The sequence below is a fragment of the Equus asinus genome, chromosome 1 (genome assembly GCF_041296235.1).
Source record: "Equus asinus isolate D_3611 breed Donkey chromosome 1, EquAss-T2T_v2, whole genome shotgun sequence".
NCBI lineage: Eukaryota > Metazoa > Chordata > Mammalia > Perissodactyla > Equidae > Equus > Equus asinus.
In genome coordinates, this window is record NC_091790.1 from 110,490,987 (window position 1) to 110,506,934 (window position 15,948).

Consider the following 15,948-nt stretch of genomic DNA (forward strand, 5'->3'; position numbering starts at 1 on the left):
ATTTAAAAAATGCTACTGAAAGGCGAGTATCAGACATTAAAAATTCTTTATAGCTGTAACGAAATCACGTGTGGAAACTTTATGGGAAAGTACTGACGTGTGAAGACACAGCTAGACCTGAATGATGCTACTACCTGAAGAACTTCAGCATCACTGACAATCTGGGCATCTTTACATTCCGTTTTAACTTCAGTTTTGGCTGTGCTGATCCTTTCCAAAGCTTGTTCTCTTCTTTTCTCTCTTTTTTCAAGTCTGGCAAAAGCTTGCAGAATTGCTTCCATTTTTCTTTCTTCTCTTGTCTACAAAATTTAAATTTTAGGTGGCATAATAAGTATCATTGCTCTGTAGTAAAAGTTAGAAGTCCAAATGTTCATGGTCAATTTAAAAACTAATTTCTATGATGTTGTTAGCAAAACACTTCTAGTGGTGGTAGATATGGAAGAAAAACATTTATATTCATTCAAGATCTTCCAAATCCCAAACATCTCGGTAAGCTCTGTCATTACAAATATATTCCAGGAAAGGAACACTTGGATGATTGTCAATGATAAGGGTAAAGCAAAACCAAAAACGCCTCAAAAATTACCTTGCTTACCTTACCAAACTGAAAATCTTTTTTCCCAATAATACAGAAGTGAGCCTTTTTTCTAAGATTCAAAGTCCCTAAGGTAATGATATGTTGAAAAGGTTAAATTCATATAAACTTAAGGAGTGAATATATTATTGACATGTGGTAGCAGGATATAGTGGAGTGAAGTCCTGGGTTCAAATCATGGCTCTACCGGTCTCATTTACTATCTTTATGACCCTAGGCAACTTAACAACCCTAGTTAACTTTTTTGAGCCTCTTATGAAATGTAATAATACTTACACTTCACTGAATTGTTAGTGAGTTCAAATAGAAAGTAGCTGAAGTTTTCCAACAGTACTTGGAAAATGGTAGGCATTCCATAAATGTTAATTATTATTTCTACTTTAGGTCTCTTGCCCTCTGTTAGAATTCTTATAAGGCATTCTTCTACCTTCTGCTCTTCCCGTCTAACACTGACACTTCAAGGCGCAGACTGAGGAACAGCAAGAGTTCCTTTGAACATCAGTTCTCTTTGGAGAGAGACCATTAAAAGCAAGACCCAGAGCCTTGGCCAGTGGGCCTGGCAAATGCTTCAGCTTTCAACCAGAAAGAGCAAGCCTGTCCATCAACTGTCCAGTTCTCCAAAAGAAAAGAACCAGCTCAGCTCCATTTGTCTTTCCTCCTTTATTGTCATCGATGTAGGGAAGAAAGAAAGATCAGAAACTCAAGGTCTGGCTGCATGGTCTTCTCAACGTTGGACTTTAGTTCCAGTAATTATCAGCAGAGACTGAAGCATTAAGACATCTACACTCTGGAAACTTCTGCTTACTCTTTCTTGTATTTTTTTTTCTTTATTATATTCAGTAAGGGAACAAAGTAGTACGTCAACAAAAGTCCTCTGAGAATACTTCCAAGTTTCTAATTAGTTACAAAGAGTCGCCATACTGCAAATGTGTCACTCTTGCAAAATGTGTTATCCTCACTCTCTTTATTTTACAGGGAAGGAAACTGAGGTCCAAAGAGGTAAGATTACTTGTTAATGGATACTTACCTGCATCTTAGCTCTCCTGGTCTGGGATGGGTAACCAGACATTAAAATAAATAGCATAGGCAAAAGGTGGTCCAGTAGAGCTGGAAGTGTTACAGCTGAATTCTTTCCTTAGAGAATCTGTGTGTCTGCTCTTTCAAAACCACTTGACTTGACCTCCTTTAATCTTATGGCTCTCTATAAAAACCCTGTCTCCATATATCAGGGCTTTTCTAGAATTCTGAATTTAGAAATCTGGAGTAAGTAAAAATGATTTTCATAATTGCTTCAGCTGTTGAACAGGGGGAGGAGAGTGGTGTGTTAATTACTGTGGCTCTCTTAAAAAAAAAATCTGGGAAAAGTATATTTTTCTAAAAGAAAGAAACTTGTCTTAGCAAGAATCATTTTATGTGTATAAAAAAAAATTACCCACAAGCCAGGCACCCAAGGAAGATATTTCTATATCATGATTATCCATAAATTTCTAAAACGAGTATGAATTTATGCCAAAAGAGGTTTCCTTGCCATAGTCCATTATTCACTTGTTTTGGACAGTGAAAATGAGGGTCATATATAAAATTATTTGATGTAAAGACCAAACTCATTCAGTTAAAACTTGAACTCCCTTGTAAACAATACAACTAATTGGTAAAGCAAAATCTTTTATTTAGAGATGACTCAGTCCTTTTGAGCTAGTCAGGATCTCAAGAAGTAATCTAGTCATACACTGCTGAAGAAACCAAAGCCCATGTGTGTTAGAAGAGACTCACTCAAAGGTAGAGCCATAATTATTATCCAAGTTTCCTAGCTCCTAATTTACTCTTCTTTCCAGTGAACAACGACTGACACACTACATGAAGGAAAATAAAGCCTAACTCTTCCTACATTTATTACAATTGTTAACTGAAAGCACTCAACAGATACCCTAATAGTTTTTTTTTTTAATAGATTTTTTTTTTTATTTGATTTTTTCCTTTTTCTCCCCAAAGCCCCCTGGTACATAGTTGTGTATTCTTCGTTGTGGGTTCTTCTAGTTGTGGCATGTGGGACACCGCCTCAGCGTGGTCTGATGAGCAGTGCCATGTCCGCGCCCAGGATTCGAACTAACGAAACACTGGGCCGCCTGCAGCGGAGCGTGCGAACTTAACCACTCGGCCACAGGGCCAGCCCCAACCCTAATAGTTTTAACCCAGCTTCCTCTTACAACACACAAATGTTGGAAATGTAAGCATCCCTTTGATTTTCTACATGAAAAAATCATTAGCACACTGATCTACTTTTATTTTAAATTCCTTAAGGTTCATATGTCCTTCAGCTTTTATATTCACCACTGCGTCTAATACATTCTTTTTTTTTTTTTAGATTGGCACCTGAGCTAACAACTGTTGCCAATCTTTTTTTTTTTTTCCTGCTTTATCTCCCCAAACTGCTCCCTGTACATAGTTGTCTATCTTAGTTGTGGGTCCTTCTAGTTGTGGCATGTGGGACGCCGCCTCAACGTGGCCTGACGAGCAGTGCCATGTCCGAGCCCAGGATCTGAACCCTGGGCCGCCGCAGCGGAGTGCGCGAACTTAACCACTCGGCCACGGGGCCGGCGCCGCATCTAATACATTCTTTGACCCATAACCAGATATACAGTATCTATTTAATGACTGAAAATTTACCACCATTTGATAGCTCTAACTGGAAAATAAGTTTTATATATAGCTTGAAGTAATTACAGCGGATTGAGTGGGGATTCGAGAAATTAGGAGTCCTGATTAACCCCAGCTGACTGTTCAAGGCCCCTAACATCTGTGCTTCATGTAGTTGAGATTACACTTGTCACATAAGGCCGCTCTTAAGACCTGTGTATTCTATAACCATGACTCATTCCAAGCCAATGACTCTGTCCAGACCTCAGAGTCATCTTACCATCTGTGAGCTGGACAAGTGACAGACCCCAGGGCAGAATCAGAATCAGATAGGGTTCCTTTCAGGAATACTACGTTAGCTTTTGACACACTGTTAATGCTGGAGTGTTGGGTGCTCAACTGAACTAGGAGGGATTTCTGATGAGATCGACCTACAGATTGCTTTTATGCCATATATCTTAGTTGGTTTTACAACAGCAAATCTATTGTAATTTCCTATAAGCAAAAGAAAGTCTGCTTGATATCCCTTTACAGGATTTCATTATTTGAGGAGTAGGTGTTTTGAGAATTTTTATTCCAACTTTGTGCTTCAATGTATAAACACACGAGCACAAATTTAATTTGAACTCATGTAACTTTACACTTGGAAGAGACTCTGGAGATCTTCTAGTCCAAGCCTCCTACTATTCAACAAGTGGGGAAAACCTAAGGTCCATGTAGTGAAAGGGTTACATAATAAACAATAGGAATTGGGGCCAGCCCAGTGGCATAGTGGTTAAGTTCACATACTCCGCTTTGGCAGCCCAGAGTTCACTGGTTCGGATCCTGGGCGTGGACCTACACACCGCTCATCAAGCCATGCTGTGGCAGGCATCCCACATATAAAATAGAGGGGGACTGGCACAGATGTTAGCTCAGTGACAATCTTCCTCACCGAAAAAACAACAACAACAAAACCACAAATTAAAGTTTTATACAATATTGCAACTGAAAAACTTCACTGAGCAAATTGTTGTAATTCATCCCAATTAGAGGTATCTGGTAATTTGAAACTTAGAATAAGTTTACGAACTGTGGATGCCCCACAGCAGCTTTAGAGGGAAATGCGCTAGTAGTAGGATATAAGAATTGAGAAAGAAACAGAAAATGAAAACACCTAGGGACTCGCGATTTACTTTTTTACCTTGCTACCAGGTAGAAAGTGGCTCTTCTTAAAAAAACAAAAACAAAAAACTTGCCTTTTAAAGGAACAAGAAAGAGCAGGGCCAACCTGCCAAATTACTCTCCCCGATAGCCTTGAAATAGAGAAACTTAAAAATTCCTTACTCAGATAACTTCCGTTACCCTTTTTGAATAGGAATTGGAGATTAATTTATTAATCTTTTAAAAAATGGATAAGATTACTGGTTACCAATAAAATCTTCCAAAATAGTAAATATGGCGTGTGTTGGTATCTCCATTTCTTCTCCACCACATGACAATTTAGTTTATCCTCATAGTACCGTTTCCTATTTGACACTTGTTTGTTATTCCCTGCACCCCAGCCTCTATGAAGGCTTTTCCACAACAGGGACCTTGCCTTCTTTGTTCACCCAGTACCTTAAATGGTGCTCAGCATATAGCACACACTCACATTTTTGCTGAATGAGTAAGAATTGTGTATACACTATGTAAAGCATGTTATTTGAAAGGCATGTAACTTGACTTAAATAAGATTTTGGAAATCCTGAATTTATTAGGAGGAAGCTAAAGCTGAGAATATTCTCATTTTGTTTGAACAGAATACCTATAAAAATAATTGTTTCTTTTGCTATTCAATATCGCAGTGTCAGTAATTATCTTTAGAAATATAATTCCTAAACTCTGATGAAAGAAAATGGAACCTCAGAAAATTAAAATTAGCAATCTGCATCAACTTATTTATGCTATAAGGAGAGAAAAGTGAGATGGGTTATATATGTATCTATATCACATCATCAGATGCCTTTTTCTGGCAACAAATTTTACCCTCCCTAATTATATTTGATTATTATTAAAATTTCTTTTGCATCTTCTAAATCAAATCACTTCCTGTAGGCATTGGTAACAGGGTGGACTCTGTTGTTTAGTAGTGTTTTCCCAGAGTATGTTTGTTCCATGGAATAAAAATCTATGTGACGTCAAAGGTGTTAGCACAAAAAGCAAGTTGCAAGGGTGTACAAGTTTATTAGGAAATGCTGACATAAACAGAATTTCTCAAGTTTTTAAACATACCATATATACTGGGAATCTCAAAACTGGGGACATGGTATGCTGTTTATTAAACTCAACTGGCCACAGAGCTTTCACAAGACATCATACATTAGAGTTGTGTGGAATAATTTTTGATGTGAAGGATGGGGGCTGAGAAACCTGTGGGGAATCCTGCCTCCTAGCAAGGCCCCCAGGGCAGTACCTGGGCTATAGGGAAGCTTCATTTAGTTCACACTCACAAGCCTGTCAATAGCTTTCCTCCAATGGCTGCCATTAATATTTGGTAGGCTCATTTATGGACCATCTACTTTTATAAAAGCCAGGCACATTTTTTTCCCTAGGAGCTGGGGCTATGACAATGAGTAAAACTGCAAATTCTCTCTCTTATGTACTCTAGTGATATACAACTAATTCTAGATTATCCTAACTGCCTGACAAATTCAAGAATCTCATACCTAGGTGACTACCCTTTTTCATATCCTTCACATCCTTTTTGTTGTTTCTCAGATTTCTATTTGAAGACCTCTTGAACCACCTTCCACGGTCTTCAGTTTGAGCAATCTGACTATAATAGGCCATCAAGTATTACCAAAACTGTATTCCCAAGGTACAATCTTGCCATAAGTTTATGGAAAATTATTTTGAAAATATGAAAAGATACTAAAAGGAAGTTCTTTTCATGCCATTATAAATGGGGGGGGGGCAGGCCTCTTTTAATTTAAATCTTTCAAAGGTTTTATTTTGTAAAATAAAATTAACCTCACCTCAACTACTGTGTACTTGGGGGAGTCCACTCAGTAGTGCCCCGGTTTTGGAATCAGGTGAGTATAAATAGCCTATTGTATTTCAACTGCCATAGCTTAACTGAGCTGACTGCAAGATTCTTCCAAGTCAATTCCAACCCACTGCCAAAGAAGCATCTCTTACTAGCTGAAGAGGAAATGCCCAATAACCATCTATTCAGTTCCATACCATTTAGCCACATTTGCTTTTGTAAGCAGGTAACAACTACTTAAGGGGGTTGGCGGGGGGGGGGGGGGGGGGGGGGGGGGGCGTATAATGGAGGGAAAAGGAAAATGTTAATAAAAGAATGGCTTTCTACCCTGGCCACATAGTAATTTGAATAAATATTCTTTCATGAAATCTTCATCATTCAACATTTCATGTGATCTACAACCAACCAACCTTCTCTCCCTATACTCTCCACCCTCCAAAAAACCAGCCTATAATTCCAACCAAATATGATTTATCACATTTATTACTACCTCCAGGCTATTTCCCTTAGAGAAATAACCATCCATTCAATTCCATACAGTTTAACCACAAGCTAATCTGTACTTGTTTAAACCCTACTCATAAGGTCCACTGTAAATACTATCTAGCTCATGAAATGGTCTCTGATCCCCCCAGCTATAAGTTATCATATTTCTATCTCCTTTATCACATTTATTGCTGCAATGTAATTATTTCTGTAAATGCCTCTGAAGGCAGAGACATTATCGTCCCTTCTCACCAAAATAACAAGCCAGCAACCAAAATACATAAATAGACTGGTGCAATTTTTGGAGACTGAGAAAAATGGTAAATATTAGGTTGTGTATGAAACTGCCATTTGTGTAAGTAAAACTGCCCAATCAACAATTTCATATGGTTTAAGTTATGCTACAAAAGGATGGGCTGAAGTATATTTGAGTTTGGACATTATGTGGTATTTATCTGGGAGGAGAGTATGACTGATTCCTTTTAGATCCCAGTCTTGTAAATATACATGAGAACTACTATTTCCTATTATATCCATAATGATTTAAAGTCTGTTCTGTCACAGGAGGAAATTTAAACCAGTTTCTCAGGAGTTGACCTTATCCTTCCAACTACTCATGTTAACCCAACCAATATAAAAGGCAAACACTAGAAACATAAAGGCCGATTAGTATTTAAACTTTTCAAAACCAAATATTTTGGTCCTCACAAATACTAATACTTTCACAGGGGCAGGGGGAAACCATACCAGTTGCTTAAGAATCCTAGGATGGGTGCCAGCCCCGTGGCCAAGTGGTTAAGTTTGCACACTCCACTTCAGCGGCCCAGGGTTTCACTGGTTCGGATCCTGGGCATGGACATGGCGCCGCTCATTAGGCCATGCTGAGGCGGCGTCCCACATGCCACAGCTAGAAGGACCCACAACTAAAATATACAACTGTGTACTGGGGTGATTTGGGGAGGGAAAAAGCAGGGAAAAAAAAGAATCCTAGGATGCATGCTTTTGCCTTCTGCTTGAGTATATCCACAAATTCTATAATTGAAACATCAAAGTAAATGTACCAATTAGAAATAACATTGCAATGGCTGAGGGCTACAGGTCAAGGAGCCAAAGATTTTTAAATATTTATTTCATATCCCTTCAAAATACCAGATAAATTTTAAATATTTACACTTTTTAAGTTTTCCACATTTTATTCCTATGAAAAATACCCAGCTCCACAGCCACCTTAGTGGAAGATGTTAAAATGAATATGCTAAAATGGACATAAAAACTTGAAGTATTCATCTATATTAATATAAGCATACTAATAGGCAAAATCAGTAACAAAAATGGATTTCCAAGTAAGCCTTTTTGTCTCTCTATCCGAAGTTCTACCATGTTCAACATCAGCAAAAGGGTATCCCTCTTTTCTTCTGGGATCTGAAAATGAGGATGTTCAAAGTTTCTCAGCATTGATAGAAGGATATATTTTAAAAGTAGACCCACAGTTATATAAAATTTAAAACAGAATGCAATCTGAGTAAGATTAACGGGCATAGGAGAAACCTCTGGGTTTTTTTTTTTCAGTTTCCTGTTTTCTTCAAAGCGATCGTTAAAGCCCTTAAAGCCACTTGTAAAAGAGGTTCCTCCTAGCGGACGCATGCCTCATGGGGAAACCAGTGATACTCTGAATTGATTTTCTAAAACTTCCTCCAGGATAAGTGTAAAGACAAGGCTGTGGCTATTACGGCACAAACAGGCCAATACTGAAAGTCTAGTCAAGAAAGGGCCACAGGTAATTTGCGTAGGTAAGGTAATTTAGATGTAACTGAATCCTGAAAAAGGTTCAAGATAATTCCTTTAGGTAGAAGAACTCCTTTTCTTCTTTATAAGCAACCTCCCCCGATATTTTCTTCTATATTTGTTTTCCTTCTCTCCTATCTCTAACACTATCCTGTCCCATCAGAGCAGTGTTTCTGAAGTCCTGATGCTGTGAAACAGTTCTGCACTGCTTTCACAATTTTGAACATCAACAATAGTTCAGAGGAATGACCATCAAGGCAATAAAACAGATTTACACTAAGTAAGCCTACAATGACCAAATTCCAAAAATCCTACCCCTACACCTGACACTCCATGGAATACAGCATGAAAATCACTGAAACAGGAAATAAGAGAGCATATAAAATAAAGGAGAGTGGGGAAAACTGATACTAAGATCATTAGTTGGTGAGTAAAGTCATTTTCAAATCTTAGGGCAAACTATATCATAACACTTTCTTAACTGGCCTAAACATTGTATCAATTGCTAAATTACCATAGATTTGTGAGACAATATCTTGTTCTAGTTTTAATACAGATATTTGCAAATAATTAATACAAAGAATATAAATACTAAACTTACTTTAAGGAAAACCTTATTTTATGATAGCAGTATGAGATACAGAAACAGTAGCTACCAAACGGGGTTTTTTTTGCATAGCCATTTATTTGGTGCTATTATAAGCTTTAAAATTCCATTTTTGTTTTACATTAAATTATGAAGAGAAAGATACATTTAGCTAATGAAAGACATTTTGAACAATAATTCTGGCATTAAAATTTATTAATAGTTCTCAGCTTCAAAAGTGTTAAAAAATTATTTCTAAAATGTCTAATGAACACACAGTAAAAATACATCAGATTAGTGGAAGTTACTTGAATGGTAATGACAAAGCCAAGTAGAAATGCTGAGTGGCACATCATATTTGCTACCGTCAAACAGGGAAGAGTGTAAATGTCCTTGTAAAGGCAGCAAAGATTATTATGGGAAGAGCAGCTGTCACTAAGCCCAAGTGACAGCAGAAAGCAGCTACTGGCTTCCCAACTTACCATCTTCCTTTTCCTTTCTGCAATCTGCTCCTCTGATTCCATTTCAACTTCATTGCTAATGGGAGTTTTTTCTTCAATATCATCAATAAAATCTGGTTCCTGAAAGACGGAAATGACTGCTTTATAAAAACTACTACTCCATCTACAAACTAGGGACATCGACCTAATTTGAACGTCTTTCAACCAGAACTAATTCAACATATAAAAAGCGCAAGCCTACTTAAATCCATTTCAGAAATTTAAAACTGATTCCTAATTGAAGAAACTTTTCAAAATCATGGAATCAAATAATTGCTTTTTAAAGTTCTAGTCAATAATGTTCTTATCAATAGAGCCCACAAGGTCAAACATGGTAGCAGAGCCTTATGTTTATATTCTTCCCAAAACATAAACATACAAGTATTTCACAAAACCCACTGCTTCGAAATACCAAGTGCTCAATAAATGTTTGTTCAATTTAAAACTTTACGGAAATTATTTCTAGAAGATAGGGTACTGGAGGTGAGTAAAACCTTACTTAATTTTCACATTTCAATAGTGCCTTCTAACTTCCATTTGTTTAGAGGACATATAATATTTCCTCCTGGGGCAAAAAGTATAGGCCAAACCCCTTCCCCCAAATTATCTTAATGGATACTTAGAATTTTCCCTCTAAAGTCTTATCTGTCACCCTTATAGAATTGATTTATGTCCAAAATATTAAAGAAAAGGAAATTTTAGGACTTCAGACTTTAAATAAGAACATTATGAACATAGAACAGTGCCACCTGGGAGAATCTTTTAAATTACCCTGTCTTAGAAACATCTCATATTGAATGCTCCAAGGATTTGCTTGCTGAGTTGTCTCTTAACAGTTTAACAAATATTGTACAAATTCTAGCAGAACCTGTATTTTACGCTTATAAGTACTTCATTAAATAACAGAATGGACTTAAAAATTTTAAACCATTTTACATAAAACAAAAGAGAGGTTCAAACATGACATTATTGTCCGCTGTTAACTCCTGTCCGTGAGAGTCAGCATAGTTCCATACCTGATTATTTGACACTGACAGTCGCAGTGGAGACGGCTTTATCTGTTTAGTTTCTGGGCTCTTCATTTTGTTGGTTGTTCCCTCACAATCTAAAGTAATATTCTGATTTTGTGGGTCTTTTTCCTTTGAAATATCTTTTTCTTTTTTTCCTTTTTTCCTTCTGGTCTCATAACCACTATTGATGTTTTCCGTGGATTCAGAACTACGTTTTAGTACAGGGCACTCTGGGTTTTCTTTGAGGCATGCACAATCCACCTTGTACTTACTGGAAAGATAACCAGTTTAATATTTATTCAAGACATAAACTGTAAAGTTTTCTAATCCATTTTAAGCTACAACTCCACAAAATTGTATGCTGTTACTAATTATAAGCAATACTTACCTTTCACTGATTTGCATTTCTGGTAACTATCACAAAAGATCGTACTTTCTCATAAAAACAATGTAATAATTAGAAACTGATTTCTGACCAGAGATTAGACCTTCAATCATAAGGATAACCAGTAAGTAACGGTTTCTAGGAGGAGAAAACTCCAGTAAATTACAACTGAGTCTTTTTAAGCAATATGGTACTGTGGCTTACATTAAGGCAAAAACCTAAATATGTTCAAAAAGCCACAGGAGCATTTTTTGGAAATCTAAAGTTCTAGCAATAGGGGACTAGATAAATGGCATGAGCAGTAAAAATAAATGAGCTAGAGCTACACGTAACAATAGAACTGAAGCTCACAACAGTAACGAATAAGAAAAGATGAATGTAGCATAATACAGTAGATAATTTACATAAATTTTAAAATATACAAAATACTAGATACCATTTAGGGACATAAGCAGATATAATAAAAATGCTAAATGCACCAAATCAAAGATGGCAGTTATCTCTGCAAATGAGGAAAGGGAGATGCAATCTGGCTGCTAAACATGAGGGGCTTCAATGGACAATGTTTTATTTCTTAATTTGGGAAGGAAGCACATGGACTTTTGTGTTATTATTATTTATGTTTTTTATATTAAACTTTTAAAAATTTAAATTGAAGTTTCTATGCTCAGAATTAACTTTTTTCCCCCTAGTGTTTCAGAACAATAATGCTCAGAGTTTCCTCACAGGATCTCCAACAAACTCAATTTATAGTGCGAAGAAAATTTGGCACAATTTCTTTTGTTTTGAGGGGCAAAAAGTAAAATTATCCATTCCTACTGATTAACCAAACTAACTGTATGACTGAAATTTTACCCTATAAAATAGAAGAAGGAAAAAATTCTCATTTAAACTCAGTGTTGTATGGCTGAATTATGATTACTAATTATAATTACTATGAGCATTTACATTACAATAATAATTAGGGGAAGTTTGGAAAAGTACTAATAAGCAACAATGCTGTAATGGAAGCTGATACCAAAATGCTTGTTTTCAAGTACTTTGAATTGCCTCATGATAAATAAAAAAAAAAATAAGAAACTAGAGACTTGAACTTACCAATTCCCATAGTCAAAATCAAAGGCAATAGTAATTTCAGTTCCCTTTGGAATACTTTGTATAGAATAAATATAAAGATGTATGGTTCCATCTTCAATTTCATGCCTCACCTGTTAAAAGAATAATTTTATATTTCTATAAATTACTTTCTGCCTTTAGAAGCATCTCATCCAACCATTATGAAAACTATTCAAAGTAATTCACAAATACGACATGGAAAACATGCCATTAATTATAAGACTTGTAAACCATAAGTCAGTGGTTATCAACTGTGAAGGAGGTACGTCAGTGCAAGCTTGATGCACGCTCTACAGCCCACCAGGTAGCATTAAACAGAAAATACTGTATTTCATCAATTCTATGATGCATATTTTTTTACCTTTTAGCATCTCTGAAATTGGGAGTTTTACAAGTGATGGCATCTTTGATTTGAGGAAATGCAGTAATGGTCCAGTTAACACTACACTTTCTGTGACAGACACTGTTCTAGGTACTAAACTCCTTTAGTCCTCATAACACTTTTACAGATAAAACTGAAGCACAAAGTTACAAAGTTAGTAAGTCCAAGAGAAGACGTGAATGTAGTCTGCCTTCAAAACTTATACTCGTAACTGTAACATAATTATAAAATTAAAAACATTTATTTTAGCATGTAAAGAAACAAAACCAGAAATATTCCATACTCCACACTAAAACACAATTTTATGAAAAATTTTGTAGTAGCACATAGAAAATCTTCTTTAGCTTTCAGCTTTGTCATCTACTTTGATCAAATCAGAGCATATATTTGATCCATAAACAGAGCTTTCAGGATAAATGTTAAGTCCAATATTTCCTCTTACAAGGAACTTCACAGTTTCTTCAATGTGCCAAGTAATATTTTAAGACCTTACAGCCAATATCACCTAAATTTTCATAATGGAAAGATGCTGGGCAGTATAAACTGCATTAACAGTTAAGTATTTTAGGCTACCAGACTTTTGTGCTTAATACAGATTCCACACCCTGAACCCCAGGCTCCCCAAAGGATTTCTATAAGCTTACCTCTGCATTGGGTGTACAAGAACGTCTGATGAACCGAGCCTCATTCCCAAAAGTCCTTGCATCAACACACATTTCTAGCCCGTGAAATTTAGAATAGAATAAAACAAAAGGGTATGGTCTAAAAAGAAAGAAATGCATTATAAACTATTAAAATTTTGAGTTTAAGAAACTTCAAAAATACTCACAATAAGGAGTGAAGACAAGATTTGAACACAGGCAGTCTGATACCAGAATCCATTCTTAACCATTATGCTAGTTCATGCTAATAAGATTTTTACCTGCTCCTTTAACCTTGCATAAAGGTAATTAATTGAAGGTGGAAATTCACATTTACAAAGGGAATGACTACTACTGCCTTCACAAAAGGATTCATAATTGGATACGTTTATAGTCCCTATCTCCTGGTGCATTTAAGTGTCTGATTTACAGCACTGTTTCAGATCAAATCTGCTATACTTTCAAAAGGGAAAGATTCTTCTGTATCTTTCATATCTTAAGTAAAATCTCAAGTTATAAACAAATATCTTTTAATTATTATAGTACATGGACTGAGAATGTTATCTCCCTCGAGACAAACATACTTCTAGACCTCAGGGAAGCAGTGGCTATCAAAGGATCACATCAATTCCTCCAAAAAGCCACAAACCACAGAAGAACCTCCAAAGCCTGCATGACCAAGGAAGCGGGAGCTGAAAGTGGTGGCAACACTGTTAAGCCCAGATCAACGTCCTCTCACAAAGAGGAAGGGTGTGCCTGTGGTCACCAATGGTCCTTTCCGGTTCTAGCAATTTTGTTACAAGGAAGTAGGAAGGGTCGTGGATGGAAACGGTACCTCATAATCTCAGGTAAGCAGAGTCTTTAATTAAAGTGCACCTATATTGCTGCAGTTTATCTTTGAAGTAGATTGTTTTAGGCATGTCAGCAAGATACGAGATGGATACGAGACCGAGGACTATATCTGCATTTTTTCACGTTATTATAGTTCAAAAGTTATCATTAGTCACTGTTCAACCACACTACCATTTTAAATATTAAAATGATCACTTAAGAAAACAAAATACATATAAATACAGCATCCTGGTACAACAGCCAAAAATTCAATACTTAACTACAAAAACTAATGAGGGAAAATAAATGAATATACCTCTTAAAGAAATACCCATTTGCTTCAAACTGTTCTCTGAGCATAAACTTCCCTCTGTATTCAATGATAAGTGCATCAGGAGGCAGATCTTTTGCAGATTTCAGGATTTTCTTATTTTTTTGTATATAGCTCTAAAATCAAAGAAATGTTGAGATTAATTAAACCTGACTGCTTTTAGTCTAACTACTTAAGATATACAGTAGAAAAAGGTTTTGTTTTATAATTTTTTGGCAAATGATATACTTACCTCTACAGGAGGTTTGAAGAGCAAATTGTTGGTATTCAAATCTGATTTATTTATCTCTTTTTTGTCATTTCCATTGCCTAATCTCAGAGCTAGTCTTTGTGCCTCCCTTTGAACACCCTCACTGTATTGGTTATTATTTGCTTCTTCATATCGATCCATCCATGCTTTGATTTTTGTCTCCCATCCAAAATTTGCACCATCAGATGAAGGATCAATCTCTGGAGCTGAACCCTGAAATTACAGCAAACTAAAATTAATATCTAGACAAAGTATTCATACACACATACACAAAAAATAAATCACAATCTATATAAAAGAACATAATATAAACTAGAAATAATGCTAGGCTTTCTAAGCTGGTCCTAGTGAAAAGAAGATAATAAATGAGCAGCCTACTACATTTTCATACCGCATGGCAGACAAACATGAGTTGGAAAATTGAAGGAAGCTGAGTTAAGTTGGAACAGCAGAAATTCAAGCTTCACCATCACTATTGTAGCCAAATGGAGGCTATCAATAAAAGTGTAAATACCCAAAACTTTGGAGTCATTGTCAACTAACAGTTAAAAATAGATAGCACATAAAATTTTTTATCTCAAAGACTGCCACTATCTACTCTGCACTCACAGTTCTAGTTAACCAGAATAAATTAGCAATTATTATATAAACTACATATACTGCTCATTAAGTATAAACTTACTTTCTAATATACAATTTTAACATTTTATAACAAAAACACATAATTTAGTGTAATTCCAAGAACTATAATCAATTGTCCACATGATAAATTTGACATGAGAATTAAAATGTCTCATAGAAATGTGAAATGACCCAAAGTGGTCCATAGACTAAATTCATGGTTCATAATAAGGGCAAGGACCTTCAAGCTTAAGTGCTTGCTCCTCCTCTAGATTCCTTATTAAAATCTGTATGATAAGAATGCTAAATGCCAAGTAGTAAAAAATTACAAGGGCCGGCCCAATGGCACAGCGGTTAAGTGCGCATGTTCCGCTTCAGCGGCCCGGGGTTCACCAGTTCGGATCCCAGGTGTGGACATGGCACCGCTTGGCAAGCCATGCTGTGGTAGGCGTCCCACATATAAAGTATAGTAAGATGGGCATGGATGTTAGCTCAGGGCCAGTCTTCCTCACAAAAGAGGAGGATTGGCAGCAGATGTTAGCTCAGGGCTAACCTTCCTCAAAAAAAAAAAGAAAATTACAACCTCTCTTCTTAATATGTTACAGAACAAAAAAGGAACCCTTTTCTCACTGGAATGCAACTTACAGAAAGGCACAATTACCATACATTTTTAAAATTTATTAAAACCCAGATTCCCACAATTCATTCTTATTTGCAATCTTAGGATGAAACACACACACACATATATATATATATATATATATATATATATACTTTTTTTTTCT

The 15,948-nt window shown here is 36.1% G+C and overlaps 1 protein-coding gene across 5 annotated transcripts in view; it reads right to left on the bottom strand.

The window, feature by feature from the left end:
• Positions 1 to 15,948, bottom strand: part of KMT2E (lysine methyltransferase 2E (inactive)) — a 95,683-nt gene that overhangs the window by 11,621 nt on the left and 68,114 nt on the right. For all 5 annotated transcript variants that reach the window (XM_070505424.1, XM_070505413.1, XM_044769578.2 and 2 more), the window contains 7 exons: positions 14,525 to 14,755; positions 14,278 to 14,408; positions 13,134 to 13,251; positions 12,090 to 12,199; positions 10,613 to 10,877; positions 9,579 to 9,677; positions 135 to 299 (listed from right to left, as the gene is read on the bottom strand). In XM_070505424.1, the coding sequence (XP_070361525.1) occupies positions 135 to 299; positions 9,579 to 9,677; positions 10,613 to 10,877; positions 12,090 to 12,199; positions 13,134 to 13,251; positions 14,278 to 14,408; positions 14,525 to 14,755 (1,119 nt within the window). The remainder of the gene's footprint in view (positions 1 to 134; positions 300 to 9,578; positions 9,678 to 10,612; positions 10,878 to 12,089; positions 12,200 to 13,133; positions 13,252 to 14,277; positions 14,409 to 14,524; positions 14,756 to 15,948) is intronic.